The 17,921-nt window shown below is 36.9% G+C and overlaps 1 protein-coding gene across 8 annotated transcripts in view; it reads right to left on the minus strand.

Annotated features, from left to right (window-relative positions):
* Nucleotides 1-17,921, minus strand: part of PHC3 (polyhomeotic homolog 3) — an 87,533-nt gene that overhangs the window by 11,632 nt on the left and 57,980 nt on the right. For 4 of the 8 annotated variants that reach the window (XR_004956838.1, XR_004956839.1, XM_036243582.1 and 1 more), the window contains exons 11-14: nt 16,255-16,414; nt 9,540-9,654; nt 4,946-5,078; nt 4,619-4,850 (exon numbers count right to left, since the gene is read on the minus strand). Coding sequence is in view for 5 of the 8 variants with exons in the window: in XM_036243582.1 (XP_036099475.1) it covers nt 4,619-4,850; nt 4,946-5,078; nt 9,540-9,654; nt 16,255-16,414 (640 nt within the window). In the remaining 3 variants the exon portion in view is untranslated. Of the gene's footprint in view, nt 1-4,314; nt 4,442-4,618; nt 4,851-4,945; nt 5,079-9,539; nt 9,655-10,979; nt 11,039-16,254; nt 16,415-17,921 lie in introns of those variants that run through there. The other 4 variants (XR_004956840.1, XM_036243584.1, XM_036243585.1 and 1 more) reach the window with 4 other exon arrangements.

Raw genomic sequence — 17,921 nt, forward strand, 5'->3', positions numbered from 1 at the left:
ACTAACAGCTTAAAGTCTATCTATTATATTAAAATCAGCATTCTAAGGGAAAATACAAAGAAAGATTTTAAAAATGGAAATGCTTATGTTACATCTTTCTATTGCAAATGTATCATCCTCTTGTTTATATAGATAATGGTGTCATCCCTATAACCCCTAGCACCAAGCATGAAGCACTGTAGGTGCTAAATATATATATTTTGGGATAAGTGAAGGACTAAATGAGTGAATAAAAAAACAATGAAGGAAAAAATAGAATCCGCTACCGAGGAGCTAATCTGTAAGAATGATAAAAATGCTTTTTCTGTATTTAACAGTGTGGCCATCTTTTCTTTTGCCTCTTTTGTTGGTTGTATCTTTCCCGTTTCCTATAAAGCAGCCAGCTTATCATTTCTCTAGTATTTACTTTCTCAGACTTTTAAAAATCGACATTTCTAAAGTACCCTATGCAGAATTGTTATGGTTTTGCCCATTCACAATACAAACAAAACCATGTAGTTCAGAGGGATTACTCACCACAGAAAAGCCCCTTTTCTTTTCCCAGAGGTAGCTCTCAAAACTGGGCAGACAAAACTGACTAATCTTGCATCTAGTTGTGACTTCATCCTTCTTTATATGAAAGAACTAATGTTCTTCTCTCTTCAGTCTTACTTACAAGAACACAGGAAAGAAAAGAAGAGAGAGAAAGACAGGGTAGGGCTTACTTAGATTCAGAAAACAGGAGTAATGAGAAGTAATGAGGACCATAGAGCTACATTTGGGAATAGAAACAAGGAGCGCTCCATGAGGAAAATACATAGCATGTGTTTGTTCATCTGCAGTATGAGATCCCTATTCCAGTATCTTCTTATAGGTGGACAATAAATGTATTAGCAAAATAATAAAGAAGAGAACGTTTGGGAAACAGTATGATCAAATATTAATGTGTTATCTTCGGAATTTTAGATCACAACAACTTTCTTAAGCCAACCAAACAATGGAGGGAAGGGATGGTTATACTATACATTAGTATAGAAATGAAAAAATAAAATAACTTTAAAAAGAAAAAAAAAGTAGAAGCAAATACGCTTCCAGAAAATCATTAGAGAAAACCAACAGTTTTTAAAATTCTGGATGTTCAAGCTAAAGTTCTATGAGTTTCTGACATTAGAATCTACATCTATAAAATGGCTGGCACTCTAGGGATATGTACAAAATATAATCCAACGGCAGTATCAGGATGTGCACAGACCTGAACACATGGACATGGGTACCAACTGAACTTCACAAGCATCCAGTCACTTTTCCAGAGAAACCCAATATAAACTCACCCTGCACAAAAAATGACCTCAGTACGCTGGTGAAAAAATATTACCTGCCACTCAATACTATAGAATAATCAAGTCCCAATGTTAGTATTGTGAAAACCAATAGTCATGTTTTATATGATTTCTACACTTTATATGCCTACAGAGAAACCAAATCTACTGCAGTTTCAAAGATCAATAAATACAGAATAAACTGGTCTTCACAAAAGGCAGTTCACTGTTTTAAGGAAAAGTTAAAAAAGTAACTGCAATTAACTGAAAATAAAAAGCATAATTTCTGTGGAGAACTTTTCAATGCACAAAAATTCAGAAGAAAATAGTTTTTCATTCTGCTAACAGCTCTGAGGTTTGAGTGTACTGCACACCAGCTTTATTACAGTCCCACCAGAATGGTTCACAAGATGATATTATACGAAGAGATACCTCTAGGAGTAAATATTGGTGCCCTGATAAAAGAGGGAAGCCTATCCTCAACTGGAAAGAAACAAAAGACTAAAGATCACAAAATTTACAAGCTTGCTCATTCTATGAAAAAAAACTTGAGAGTGGACTACTCAGGAAAAAAACAACAACACACACACAAAAAGAACAGGTCTGAATGAGCTGAAAGAGGCTCAAAAGGGAGTTTATAAAGACCAGAAGAACATAGAGAAATGAAGATAAAAGGTTATTCCGGTATGAAATCTACCTTAGGCTACGGGCATTATACACAGAAAAACTTTGAGGAAAGAAGATAAATGGTCACACAAATAAGCTTGTTATTTAACCTATCTAAGCAGTTTGGAAATACTCCCATTTAATCAGTAAAAGAAAAGCAGAGTTATATTAAGCAGATCCAAGCAATTCTTAATTAAAGCAGTCTCCTTTTAATGACGTGTAATGTTCTCTAAACACTGGCAATAAAAATGTCTTGGTGAACTTAGTAAGACAAGCATCTCAAGTTATAAGCAATAATTTTTTTCACTCAAATGAAGCAAGAATGAGACAAAAGAGTTAGCCTTTGTTCTAATAAAAGCAGCCAAAAGTAGCCTCATGGCAAATGGATACTAGGGAAAATTAGAAAATTATCCCTAAAAAACTGTATGAAGTGAAAGAAGACTCAGGATTATCTACTCTTTGTTTATTAGCCAACTACTTTCTTCAGGGTATGAACTTCCCCTCATCCCCAAAGGAAAATAAATATTTTTCACCAAACGAGAAATCCAGCTAACAGACAGCTCACATGCCCAACTTGGTAAACTGAGCTTACTTCTGAAGATGATGGAATAAAAGTCTAGCCTAGGACATCAGTTTGGAACTTAGGGTTAAACCTAAAGATACCTAAACTGGTCTAAAATCTAAAATTTATTTCATTAAGTATGAAAACCACAAACAGTAAAGACTCACCATCCTCTAATACATCAGCTTTAAAGCAGATCCTAAATCCACATGCCTAACACTTAACACATACCGAAGTTTTCTTAGGTGTATGCTTAAAAATCTTCCCATGGAAAATGTATCTCTCTTTAAACAATTTCTTCTTTCTTTAAAAGTGACCATATTTTGTTTTCTTTAAAAATAAACAAAAAATGTATTTAGCCTTGGATGCTTTGGCTCAGCAATCAGAGAGTCGGCACTAGACCAATGAGTCGTGGGTTCAATTCCGGTCAAGGTCATATACCTCGCTTGCGGTTCATCCCCATTGCAGAAGGCAGCCAGCCGATGTCTCTCTCTCACATCAATGTTTCTCTCTCTCTCTCTCTGTCTCCCTCCCTCCCTCTCTCCCTCCCACTCTACCTGAAGAAAAATGGAAAAATGTCCTCAGGTGAGGATTAAAAAACAAACAAACGTATTTAGTATTTCTAAAATAAGCTATTGAAAAAATAATTTAATAAAATCTCATAAAGTTCTGTATATAAATAAGGTAACATGGCTGACAAATTTTTTTAAAGCAGTAATACTGCTAAGTATACTTTCTTCACTCTCACAGCACATTAGCTGTAAGTTTGAGACAGTGGTCGCCTTCATAGAAAGACTAATTAGCAAAAATAGCTGGATTAACTTTAATAAGCCCGCAGACAACCTTAAAGGGGATGTAGTTTTCTGGAAAGCTTATGTCAAGATAAATGGTATGAGTCATAATAAAACAAAAATGGAACAAATGTTTTAAAATCTCCTTGTGTGCCCTGCCTGGCTGGTTTGACTTAGCGGTAAGAGCTTCGGCCTGCGGACCAGAAAGTCCCGGGTTCAGTTCCTGTTAAGGGCATGTACCTCGGTTGCAGTTTGTCCCAGGCCCTGGTTGGGATTGTGTGGGTGGCAACCACTCAATGTGTCTCTCTTACATTGATGTTTCTCTCTCTCTCTCTTCCTGCCTCTCTCCCTCCCGCTCTATCTCAAGATAGATGCAAAAGTGTCCTTGGGTGAGGATAAATAAAAAAAAAAATCTCCTTATGTTCCATATTTATAAGGCCAAAGTGAATAAGATTTGTTGATTTTAAAAAACATATTGTCTTACATATATAACCAGTGTGGGTCTCATCATGAGCAAAGGTGCAGATGTTTTTAATAGCCAGCCCTTTGGAGAAAGTGGATATAAAAGATAATTGTTGCATTAAAGAAAATAAGATAAAGAACATAAAGATTAAGCTGATGGAAAGAATACCAAAATGAGGGAGCAGGAAAACATAAGAAAAGTTACCCTCAATACTGGGATAGAATATCATAACTGAATGTTAGTTGTCTACTTAAAAAAATCAAATATTGGAACTATTCTTAATATCTACTTATTGCAAAGAATTAAAGAATGCAGCTTCCTTTAAAAGAACCAGCTCAATTTTTAAAAAGAAACCAAAATTTTATCATAGTCTAAAAGGTCTTGATTACTTTTCAAAAATGTAAAAAAAAAAAAAAAAAAATCAGTCTCTCTTATTTCTTTTTAAAAAGGTTAAATTAGGAAACGAGGAGGAAACAGGATAGAAAAATCGAAGAGCAGAAGGGAAGAAGTGTCTGACTCAATCTCTCTACTGACCTCTCGAGAGAAATCAGACTGAAGAGAAGAGAGCACCTTTAATATCTTCACCGGCTGAGGTGTCACAGCTGAAGCAGAACTAGTCAGTTTTTATCGACTTGGGGGTATGAGAAAATACCCAGTTGTGCTGAGGGAATAAGCAAGAGGAAACAGATCACATTTCAATAGCAAATGCCATTTAATTAATATATACACATAAGTACTTCTCTAGCCCTTTTGTGCAATAGGTGTGGATGGATCTAACGTCACTCCTGTGTGTGAATGCTCAAGAAAAATATTAAGGCCAAAGTGCCGAATTACATACCAGGCAAAGAATGGATGAAGGCCCAGACATCATCAACTGTCCATATAGAGGGCTCTGTCTGTGCAACTGGTAGCAAGTCACTGTTCTCAGGCATCTTCCTAATTCTTACATCCCGGAGCTCACGCTCTCTTTCCCGCTCACTCTGCCTGCGCAGACGTGTTGTCATAGCAGATGGCACAGGATCTTCATGAGAAGCCAAGTCTTCTTCTGCAGATGGATAAGTAATTGGAAGCTGGAAAATGTAGTACAGGTAAAATACAGCATTGCACTTTCCTTGCATTACTGAAAAGGGTATTTATTGTACATTGAAGCAAGATTTCTACAGACCTGCCTAAGGATATGTTCTCTTGCTGCCCCATCAGGGCCACTTGGACGACGGCCACGATGCCCAAGACTTTGATTATCAGGCTTACGATTCCAACGACTAAGTGCAAATTTTTTAGAACAGCTAACATTGTACCTAAGAAATTCAAGTAAGAAAAAATATTAAATGATATATGGGATAGGCTATTTAGTAGTTAATTATGACTATAAAGTGAATTTGTGAATCAGTAAATGCTATATACTTCGTTAAGAACTATAATACCTCAGGAGGTAAATCATAGTGTTCAAAGGATTTACTTATGCTAACAGTCAAAAACTGGCCTCTGTATATATCTGTATAATATAGCTTTCAATCTAATAGTGGTCAGGTATTGATATTTTCTCCTAGTAACAGCATGATAGTGGGAAACTTACTGCAAAACAGAGAGGGCAACTGATTTTTATAGCAGCAAAATAATTTCCTGGAGAGATTAATAAAAATAAGTTCATACAGTAAAGAAAGAGAAAATTTCAAATGGTTAGAAAAGGATTTTTCAAATATACAGTATTATTGAATCAAAGAGTAAAAATGTAAAGTTGAGATTTCAAAATTACACAAGGAATTCATAGCTCTCTTCAGGAAATTTAAAAATACATAATTCTTTGAAACTTATAGACTGTCTTAATATTTTCAAATGTAGACCTTTATAAGGCACAATGACAGCTTAAAAGAGTTCTATACCATTTAATGGGTTCCAATGCCCTAGAACACGGGCCAGCAAACTTTTTCTATAAAGGACCAGACAGATATCCCGGCTGATGTGATTCAGTGGTTGATTGTTGACCCATGCACCAAGAGGTCACTGGTTCAACTCCCAGTCAGGGCACATGACCAGGTTGTGGGCCAAACCCCTAGTGTGAGGCATGCAGGAGGCGGCCAATCGATGTTCTCTCTCATTGATGTTTCTATCTCTCTCTCCCTCTCCTTTTCTCTCTAAAAATCAATAAAGAAAAAAAATTTTTTTTTAAATAAAGAGCCAAATAGTAAGTATTTTAGGCCCTATGGGCCATGCAAGTCTCTGTCACAACTAGTCAACTCTGCTATTGTAACATGAAAGCAGCCACAGACAATAATAAATGAGCATGACTGTGTTCTAATAAACCTTTATTTAGTAACACTAAAATCTGAATTTCCCATAATTTTTTTTTTTTTTAATTTTTATTTATTTTTTTGTTACAGATGTTTCTCCTTTTTCACCCATTGGCACCCCTCTCCCCACCCCACACCCGCCCTGTCCCCTGCTTTGTTGTCCATGTCTATTGGTTATGTATACATGCATATAAGTTCTGTGGTTTATCTCTTCCCCCACCCCTACCCCCTCTTCTGACGGATGTCAGTCTATGCCCTACTTCCATGTTTCTGGGTCTACCGTATTCCTCAGACTGTTATGTTCATTATATTCCATATATAAGTGAGATCATGTGGTATTTGTCTTTTTCTGCTTGGCTTATTTCACTTAGGATAATACTTTCCAGGTCCCTCCATGTCGTCTCAAAGGATAAGAGATCTTTCTTTCTTACAGCTGCATAGTACTCCATTGTGTATATGTACCACTGCTTTTTTATCCATTCTTCTACTGATGGACGCTTGGGCTGTTTCCAGATCTTAGCTATTATAAATAGTGCTGCTATAAACATGGGGGTACACATATTCTTTCTGATTGGTGTTTCAGGCTTCTTAGGGTATACTCCTAGAAGCGGGATCACTGGGTCAAATGGAAGTTCAATTTTTAATTTTTTGAGGTAACACCATATTGTTTTCCATAGTGGCTGCACCAGTCTGCATTCCCACCAGCAGTGTATTAGAGACCCCTTTTCTCCACACCCTCGCCAACACTTGCTGTTTGATGATTTGTTGATGGCGGCCATTCTGACAGGTGTGAGGTGATACCTCATTGTTGTTTTAATTTGCATCTCTCTGATGATTAGTGATGTTGAGCATTTCTTCATATGTCTCTTGGCCATTTGTATGTCCTATTTGGAGAGGTGTCTATTCAGCTCCTATGCCCATTTTTTAATTGGGTTCTTTGTCTTCCTTTTGTTGAGTTGTATGAGCACTCTATATATATTGGAAATTAACCCCTTATCTGAATTTCCCATAATTTTCATGTGCCACAAAAGATTATTCTTATGATTTTTTTCAACTACCCCCAAATTTTAAAACCATCCTTAGCTCAGGGGCCATACAAATATAGACAAATATAGACAAATATAGACCACGGGAATGACTCGGCCTAGGCACAGTTTGCCTGTCCCTAGAAAGAAGAGTGAAAAGAAATCTACAAAGCAAATTTCTGAAAAGCTACAGAAAGGCTAAGAAATATACATGTAGTTCCTCTTTTCTTACACGTCTAAAACTGCCATTGTAATTTCGTATTTTCAAAACTCTTTGTTCTAAGATTTTTCAGAAAATGACAAGACTAAATCCCAAATTAACTTTGCTACTGATAATGTTCTAGGACCAATAAACAGATATCAAAATGAATTTCCTCACATACGTCTTATGAAACTATCAGAAGGTGAAAATAACAGCACTACAAGAATGAATAGACTCCCCGCCCAAAAAAATGTTTTTAAAAAAGTATCCTGATGGCCACCTCATTTTACCCTAAAACAATTTAACAAGCCTCTGCTGTGTCATTATGCTCTTCAATGGATTCAGCTCTGTCGGTTTCTGATTTCCATTCTTACCAATTGACAAAACTTCTTTCCCCACTGATTAAAGATCAGAAAAAAGAGACTAACTTCCATTTGTTATTTAGTCCCTAAATATTTAGATCTCCAAGATAGTCATGTAAAACAGCAGCAGTTCCTCACTGAACTGATTTATTCTCTCCCCTTTGTTGTCTCATCTGCACTTCCCTAGGTGAGGGCCCTTAATCTCCTAAAGAGGTTCACCTAAAGCTATAATAATGTCCAACTCAGCAATCATCTCTGGGAGAAGAGTGATGGTAGTGTTAGAAGTCCTGAAATATTTCTAAAATGTCAAGAAATTTAAAATATTCTGTAAGGCAGTTTTTCCCTCGGAGTTTTTAATTATTCAGAACCATAGAGCCACTATTCTTTCTTGTGGTGGTATACATAAACTGGAAAACTCCCAAGTTAAATGGGAGCTACATAATTTTATTAGGATTATCAATAACAAAATAATATCTGAATAACAGATTGGCAATTGAGAAACCAATGAACACATTTTGGGAGTAAAATACTTCTATTACTTATTTAATAGTACAATACTTATACTAAGTTTTACTAAGTATATTTTAGTGCCACCATACTAAATAATATGTTCAAGCAAGAAATTCCCCAGATACATAAAATTAAGGTCATCAACTCTTTTTGGAACAGAGAACAAATTTCAAAGTAATTGACCTGTGCATACATTTCACTTTTAGTGGTAAATACCAATATTAGGATGTATTACATTGACTGTAAACAAAAAGTCGGCCAGAAATTTCTCCAGCAAAATAGATTTATTCAAGAACAAGGAATTGCAACCCGATACATGTAACCATGGTGAGCGACACTTCTTCCCTTCTACTCTTTTATTTTTCTATTTTATTTCATCAATGAAGGAGAGGAAATTCTTATATATAGGGGAAAAGTAAGTTGGGAAGGTTTATTAGTTTCCCCATTGTGCCTTGTGATCAACATAGGGCACGAGAGCTCCCCCTTCTGGCCTCTCTACTTCACGTTAAATAAGGTTCCTGTTAATGAATTTTTACCATTATCAAAATCAAAGGGTTGTTTTTTTTTTAATGTAAACTAAACTTGAGGCAAGATCAATAAAGATACTAAACATTTCTTTTGTTATTAATACTATTTACCTATAAACTATTACTGCAAAAACAGATTTAGAAAAGATATTTTGCTGATAATGTAACAACATGAAGAACATGCTAGAAGCTCTTATTTAGAAACCTAAAGTTAATAGGATACAGTTAAAACAAAAGAAAATATTTTAAAACAAAACAAAGTAATTCCAGGTATTTCAATACTGATTTAAAAAATCAGGTGCTATCCCGGCCAGTGTGGCACAGTGGTTGAGTGTCAACCCATGCACCAAGATGTCGCCAGTTCGATTCCCAGTCAAGGCACATGCCCAGGTTATGGGCCTGATCCCCAGTGGGGGGCATGCAGGAGGCAGCCAGTCGATGTTCTCTCTCATCACTGTTTCCATCTCTCTCTCCCTTTCCCTTCCTCTCTCTAAAATCAATAAAGAAAAAAAAATCAGGTGATAAAACAAAAACTGTTTTGACACCTTAAGGACTAAGTAGTCTACTCACAGGAGGGATTCTCCTGAGCATATGTTCTTACCACCAAGAGATTGCTACTTCAACATTAGATTATGCTGAAAAACTGTGTTATGAATGTGTGATTTTCAAAGAGCAAAATGTAATACCTAAATACCAAAGAAGTTCCACATAATGTCTATTTGATATTATTCCTCTGTATTGTAATATCTAGTTTTGACTACTGGTAAACTCAACAAGTTTTTAGTTTTTGTTAACAGTGGTTGTTGGTTTGTGCTTTAGTAAATTCAAAATAACAGAAATACCTTTTGGCACATGACATAGTGCAGAATCGTTTTGACCGCAGAAATTCATTAGCATATCCCATCTTCCCACAGAATTCACACTTGAGCAACTCGCTGTCCATTTCTTCTAATGTCTCTAAAAAAGAAGGAAACAGAGAAAAATTATAAAAACTTAATTGTGCAAATTTTCTTTTAGCTTCTATTTTGGATGCTGCTAGTTCATACTTTCCAGGAATCTTAAAGGAATAATCTTTGAATTTTTCAATCCACAGCCGCTTTGGCAGGGCAAAGGCTCTAAAACCAACCACCTCCATAAATTCCCTCTTTGTCCTGCATAAAATGTTATGGACTTTTCTCTATATACATAAACAATACATTTTATAAGTTCATTTTACTAAGGAATCCGACATGTTTAAAGTGTGTAAATAACTTTATTAAGCCCTATAAGAAAAATGAAGATGAATGAGACAAAGTCACTACCCTGCAGAGGCGGGAACACGTTCAAAAAGCATCTTGTGGGATATGAATTTTGGTGCATTGTGCTATGGAAATATATAGCACAGAATACGTAGTCCTAACTGGAGGGAATAAGGATGACTTCAAGAAGAAGTTAAAATTTTGATATGTCTGATTTTAGAGGATTATATGAAATAATGAGCATTCTCAAAGATCCACAGTGTGTATATATATGTATGTGTATGTATATATAGATATAAATATGTATATATCTAATTATTAAACACTCTATACACTAAACTCCATTTTAGTTATATCATATTAAAACAAAAATAACTTAATCTTTAAAATCAGAAATAGTTTTGTAACCTCTGACCTCTGCTTCTTTTTGTGAGGATGCTCTCTATTAAGTTAGAATGTCCTTCCTCCACCTCTATATCCCTAACTTTCTTTGAGCCATACAACTAAGTCCTAAAATATGCAGCAGTAGTCACCTGTAAGCAAGCAAATTAATCTTCATGACATTTAGTTTTCTCACCTATAAAATGGAGTCTATAATACCTTTCCCAAAGAAATGCAGTGAAGACTACATGAGTCCCAGCAGGTATTAGGTATAGATAAGTGAGAGTTCCACATCTATTTTCCACAGAAGAACTAAGAGTACCAAGAACTATAAGTGCTTAGGAAACACTTACATAAAAACTTAAATTCTAAATCACCATATTTTTCCATTTTCTTGCATCCTCATAATTACCATACTAAGTCAGCACTCCACTAACTAAAGCTTATGGCTGTGAGCTCCATATTACTTTGTTCTTCATTAACCAAGACTTGTTAAGATGAAGAGAAAGACTGAAATGTAGACCTGGATAAACATGTACTCCTAAGTTTAAGCACTTACATTATCCTAGTGTTGGAGAAACAAATGGCAAAGTGATAAATCAAGTGAAGACAGCAAGAACTACTATAAAACATACCATGAACAATATTTGAAGTTCCAAGAGACATCCAAATACACTGTTATGACTGGCAAGTGATCATTTTAAGAAAATTCTCAAGACTACCTTTGTAAGAAAAAGTAATTTATTTAGTAACAATATGGAAGAAATAGTCTCAAAACAAGTAAAATAAAAATTGCTTCTTCAATGACCTAGAGATGGCTTTTACAAAGCCGTAGCCCAACAATACTTTACTGAGACCTTTTGTCCTAACTACCAGGGGTATTGTTTTTACTGTCATGCTTGTAATCTGATCTGACCTTGAAAAGCCTGTACTGGAGACAAAACCTCTCACCCAACCACCACTGCCACCAAGCCAGCCCCAAAGACTCCATTTGTTCCATTTCCAGACAATACTGAAAGCTTTGTTTTTTTCTTTGTTTGTTTTTTTTTTTATCCTCACCCAAGGACATTTTTCCATTTTTTGTACAGATAGAGTGGGAGGGAGAGAGAGGAAGAGTGAGAGAGAGGGAAACATCGATGTGAAAGGGACACATCGAGTGGCTGCCACCCACACGACCAACCAGGGCCGGGGACATACTGCAACCGAGGTACATGCCCTTAGCGGGAACTGAACCCAGGTCTCTCCAGACCGCAGGCGGATGCTCCAACGGCTGAGCCAAACCGGCCAGGGCTGAAAGCTTTGTTTTAACAGTTCTTATTAATCAAAGAACAATATGCACTATTAATAATAGAATACTTTAGCCCTGGCAGTTTGGCTCAGCGGTTGGAGCACTGGCCTGCAGTCTGGAGAGACCCGGGTTCAGTTCCCGCTAAGGGCGCGTGCCTCAGTTGCAGTTTGTCCCCGGCCCTGATTGGGTCGTGTGGATGGCGACCACTTGATGTGTCCCTTTCACGTCGGTGTTTCTCTCTCTCTCTCTTTCTCTCTCTCTCTCTCTCTCTCCCCCTCCCACTCTATCTGAACAAAATATATTAAAAAAAAATGTCCTTGGGTGAGGATAAAAATATAATAATAATAGAATACTTTATAAAGGAGAAGGAAATGTTTTTGCTGATGAGGGGTTAACAACCTAACAAAAATAGAACATTAGTTTTACTTCTCATAAAGAGAACAGATTCTATGCCCAAGACAGCTGGTAATTCTCTAATATTCATTCATTACTTTTCCCATACTAACAAAATTCTAATTTTTAGCTAGGAATGTGACCACTGAGAATAAAAACTACAGTTTCTGCCCCAAGTGTGGCCAATTTCTGACCAATGACATTTGAATGGAAATATTTGCAAACTCCCTTTCCCCCATCTCACTGATTAGAATGTGACCATAAAGATTAACTATCTTGGAAATGAGAATAACATTCTAGGGATGGCAGAGCCATAAGACATTGGGAGGTTGGTGCCCAACATCATGGAGCCCTAGACTGCTTACCTTTTGGCTATGTCAGAGAAAATTACACTTCTATTTTATTTATCAAATATTTTTCTGGAGTGGCTGAACATACAGCTTAACTAATAGAGGTCTTCAATTTTGTATAAGAATGGTTACTTTTTAATTTTCCTGAGACCACTTGAGGATCAGCAGCAAAAGGAGAGGGAATGAGACAGAAACCATGATCAGTGTCATGATTTACCAGGGAAGACAAAAATATTTTGGTAGAGGACTTTCAGTCAGGATGGCAGCGTAGGTAAACACTGTATTGCCTCCTTCCACAACCACATCAAAATTACAACTAAACTACAGCACAACCATCAATCAGAACCACCTGACACAGAGCTGAGTGGAAGTCCTACAACTATGAAATTAAAGCAGCCACCACCACAAGACTGGTAGGAGGGGTGGAAGCGGATGGGTTGGTCCCACACCATAGTGTGACAGATAAAAATTAGGAGGGATATCTTGGCTGGGAAAGTCCTCCCTGAGGAGTGAGGGGTCCCTGTCCCACACCAGGCACCCAGCTCAGGGTCCCAGTGCCAGGAAGAGAATTCCCATCACTTCTGGCTGGAAAAACCAGCGGGAACTAAGGCTGAGGAAGGAAGGCTGAGGTGGCTGGAGCCCCAGGCAGCTCCTCTTAAAGGGCCCGCGCATAAGCACGGACGTACTTGGACTCGCACCCTCCAGGCTCCAGCATGGGGGAGGCAGCTTGAAAGACACCAGAGACATACAGGAAAGAACAGAGCTGTTTGGCATTGGAGAAAGGGCTGGAGAAGCGGCTTTCTCCTGGACAGATGTACTATCAGAGGCCTTTGTTCCTTTGGTGAGCCCTTTCCTAGGGTGGCAGACAGCCGCCATATCTGGGACTCTAGCAACCTGGCTCACACTTTTGTCCTGCCCTGGTGATTGCCTGAGCTCCTGCTCCACCCAACTTTCAGGCCCACCTAAGCTGTTGCCAGTTGCTTTACCATAGGATTGGCCTGTCTTGGATCCTGCTTCAGGTTATCTTCAATTCTTTCAAAGAAGCAGCATCTGGTCTCAGCTAGCCCCATACCTCTCATTAAGTAATACATAGAAACAAACACAGGGAGGCAGCGAAAATGAGGAGACAAAGAAACAGGTTCCAAGTGAAATAACAGAACAAAAGTCAGGAAAAGAACTAAGCGAAATGGAGATAAGCAATCTAACAGATGCAGAGTTCAAAACACTGCTTATAAGGATGCTCAATGGACTTAGTGAGAACCTCAATGAACTTGGGGAGGGCCTCAAGAGCATAAAAAAGGACCAGTCAGAAATGAAGGATGCACAGTCAGAAATGAAGGAGGCGCTAACTGAAACAAAGAATAATTTACACAGATTCAATAAGGTAAAGCCAAGAAGCAAACCATCGATTTCGAATATAAGGAAGCAAAAAACACCCAATCAGAACAGCAAAAAGAGAAAAGAATCCAAAAAAAAAATGAGGATAGTGTAAGGAGCCTCTGGGACAACTTCAAGCGTGCCAACATCCGCGTCTTGGGGGTGCCAGAAGAAGAAGAGAGAGAACAAGAAATCGAAAACCTCTTTGAAACAATAATAGCAGAAAATTTCCCTAACTTGGTGAAGGAGACAGACATACAGGTCTAGGAAGCACATAGAATCCCAAACAAAATGAACCCCAAGAGGCCCACACCAAAACACATCATCATCAAAATGCAAAAGATTCAAGACAAAGAGAGAATCTTAAAAGCAGCAAGAGAAAGGCAGTTAGTTACCTACAAGGGAGTTCCCATAAGGCTGTCAGCTGATTTCTCAAAAGAAACTTTGCAGGCCAGAGGGGAGAGTCAAGAAATATTCAGAGTGATGAAAAGCAAGAACCTACAACCAAGATTACTCAAATAAATGCAAAGCTGTCATTTAGAATCGATGGCCATATAAAGACTTTCCCAGACAAGAAAAAGCTAAAGGAGTTCATCATCATCAAACCATTATTATATGAAATGTTGAAGGGTCTTCTTGAAGAAAACGATAAAAAAAAACAACAAACAAAATGGCAATGAATACACATATATCGACAATTGAATCTACAAACAAAATGAACAAGCAGAACAGAAGCGTTCTCATAGACACAGAGAACATTTTGTTGGTTGCCAGATGGGAGGGGGGTTGGGGGAATGGGTGAAAAGGTGAAGGGATTAAGAAGTACAAATTGGTTGTTAGACTGACAAACCTCAAAGGGAAGGGGGGTGGGGTGTGGAAAGGGATAAATCAAAGAACTTATATCCAATATGCATAACCAATGGACACAGACAACAGTGGGAAAGGCAGGAGGGTGGTGGGAGTGGGGAGGAGGGGGTCAATGGGGGGAAAATGAGGAACATCTATAATACATTCAACAATAAAGATAAAAAATTAAAAAAAAAAAAAAAGAAGAATCCTCACATTAGGGATTTTTTAAATAGTGAATCAAACTGTATATACTACTAAAACCAAAGCTACTAAATAAGTGATCTCACCACTTCACCCTATAGTGCTTCTCATAAATATTGAGGTACACAGTAATAGAAACACTTTATAAAATTACCTTGGTAAATTAAATTATAAAGTATTTAAAACTTTGGCACATTTTATGTAAAAATATGTCCAATATTAAATAATCACTTTTCTATTGACTATATTTACATGTTAAATATATTCAATAGACTTTAAGGTGTACAACATGTTAATCTGATATATGTATATATTATGATTGCCGCTGGAACAGTATTTACCACCTCTATCACATTACATAATTATGCTTTCTCTTTTTTGTTGTTGTTAATCCTCACTTGAGCATATTTTTCCATTGATTTTTAGAGTGGAAGGGAGAAAGGGGTAGGGGAAGAGAGAGAAAGAGAGAGAAACACATCGACTGGTTGCCTCCCGCTTGACCCTTAGCAGGGAATCATCAAACCTGCAACCCAGGTACATGCCCTTGACCAGAAATAGAAACCAAGATGCTTTGGTCCGTGGGCTGACACTCTTAAGTGCTGAGCCAAACCAACCAGGGCATTATGCTTTCTTTTTTTTAATGATTTTTTTTTTATTGATTTTTTTTTTAATCCTTACTCAAGGACATTTTTTTGCATTTATCTTCAGATACAGCAGGAGGGAGAGAGGGAGGAAGAGACAGAGAAACATCGATGTGAGAGAGAAATGTGGATCAACTGCTTCCTGCACAGCCCCTACTGGGATGGACCCAAAACCCAGGCATGTGTCCTAACTAGAAATCAAACTGGGACCTCTCAGTGCATGGGACGATGCTCAATCCACTGAGCCACACTTCCAGGCAGCATTATGCTTTTTAGTTATGATAATTAAGTTTTACTCTCTTAGCAAGTTTGATGATTGTAACACAATATTGTTGTCCATATTTATTATACTGTGCATTACATCTCTATGGCTTATTTACTACTTGTTGCATAGATTATTCATCTTTACTGATTTACTACCCAACTGATATCAAACATCAGAATATAGAAAGTCTAAAACCAAACAACTCAGAAGCTCTAAGTTTTTAAGCAAACTCAATAAAAAAAGTCATTTAAGTTGGCTTAGAAAAAAATACAGAAAATTGGTTGTTTTGATGCTAAAATTTTTAATTACTGTCATGTATAGTGGAATTTTTCCCACCCACATTCTTTCAAAAGTCAAACTGACATTATGCAAATTAACACCAATCTTGTTATTTTTATTTTTGGGCCATTATGAGCCTGGTTAGCGTTCTAATTATATTAGTCAAATAATGCATTACATGAGAATAAAAGTATATACTTCCAAGTAAAATTCTGTGGAATAAAAATCCATGTCCTGTTCCTAACAGTAAAAGTCAAAGTTAATTTAAAGGGTATCTTAGGTAAAATTTACAAACCTTCAGCAATCATGTCTTCCATCTCTGTGTCAGATGAATTATCCGCATGCTTTGTATTATTCTGTAGCTCTGGCTGAACACACACAGAATTTATCACCTGATTATCCAAAAGAGGTCTTTTTTTCACAGGCTGTTCTATTAGCAAAGATGAACGACTCACCTTTAAAAGAGAGAGAGAATAAAATGAAATAAGCTTTTTAAATACTTTTAGAAATAAGTTGATTAAAAACCTCTTGAAAAGAATGGTATCTGTGATCATTGCTTGTTCAATTGATCAGATACAGTCATTAAGTGCTTTATTCCTTGAGAAAAAGTTAGGCTATCTGGACATAAACACTTTATTATACTTCATGTCATCAGCAATATGGAACCTAGCAGCCTAGTTTCTTTAAAAATCAGTAATAAATTTTATTTTCCAGTTTCTTTAATTTTTTTCTGCAACTTTTAAGATTTATTTTTCATGTACAAAGTGTTTTATTTGTAGGGTTATTTCCTTAGGATAGATCATTATTATGAGTATTATATAGATAAGGGCAAAAAATGGGCATAGGACATGTACAGACATTTCTCCAAAGAAGACATATAGATGGCCATCAGTTATATGAAAATATGGTCAATATCACTAATCATCAGGGAAATGCAAATCAGAACCACAATGAAATAACACCTCACACTAGGCAGAATGGCTATTATCAAAAAGTCGCTATTATAAAAAAGTCAACAAATAATAAGTGTTGGCAAGGATATAGAGAAAAGGGAACTTTTGCACTGTTGGTGGGTGTGTAGATTGCTGTGGCTACTATGAAAAACAGTATAGAGCATGGCTGGTGTGGCTCAGTGGCTGAGTATCGACCCATGCACCAAGAGGTCACTGGTTTGATTCCCGGTCAGGGTACATGCCCAGGTTGTGGGCCCGATCCCCAGTGGGGGGTATGCAGGAGGCAGCCAATCGATGTTCTCTCTCATTGATGTTTCTATCTCTCTCTCCTTCACCCTTCCTCTCTCTCTAAATAAAGAAAAAGAAAAAAAAAAAGAAACAGTACAGAGATTCTTCAAAAAACTACAAATGGAACTACCTTATGATCCAGCAATTCCACTACTAGGTATATATCCAAAGAAATCAAAAACACTGATTCAAAAAGATATATGCACCCCTATCTTCACTGTAGCAAAATTTACAGTAGCCAAGATATGAAAGCAACCTAAGTGTCCAACCACAGACAAATAAACAAGTGGTACATATGTGTGATGGAATATTACTCAGCCATGAAAAAGAATGAAATCTTGACATTTGTGACAACATGATGGACCTAGAGGGTATTATGCTAAATGAAATAGGTCCCACAGAAAAAGACAAAGACATATTATTTATATGTGGAATCTAAATAAACAAAACAAAAAAACAGACTCACAGAAACATCAAACTGATGGTTGTCAGAGGGTAGAGGGTGGGAGATGGGTGGAAAGGTGAAGGTGAATATAATCAATAATATTATGGTAATGTCTCACAGTGACAGATAATTACTAGACTTTGTGTGGTGATCACATCATAAGGTATATAAATGTCAAATCACTAAATTGTACACCTGAAACTAATATAATATTGTATACCAGTTATACTTAAATGTAAATAAATAGAGATAAGAAAACTAATGTTCAAAATGTTG

The sequence above is a fragment of the Molossus molossus genome, unplaced genomic scaffold, assembly GCF_014108415.1.
Source record: "Molossus molossus isolate mMolMol1 unplaced genomic scaffold, mMolMol1.p scaffold_m16_p_5, whole genome shotgun sequence".
In the NCBI taxonomy this organism is placed as follows: domain Eukaryota; kingdom Metazoa; phylum Chordata; class Mammalia; order Chiroptera; family Molossidae; genus Molossus; species Molossus molossus.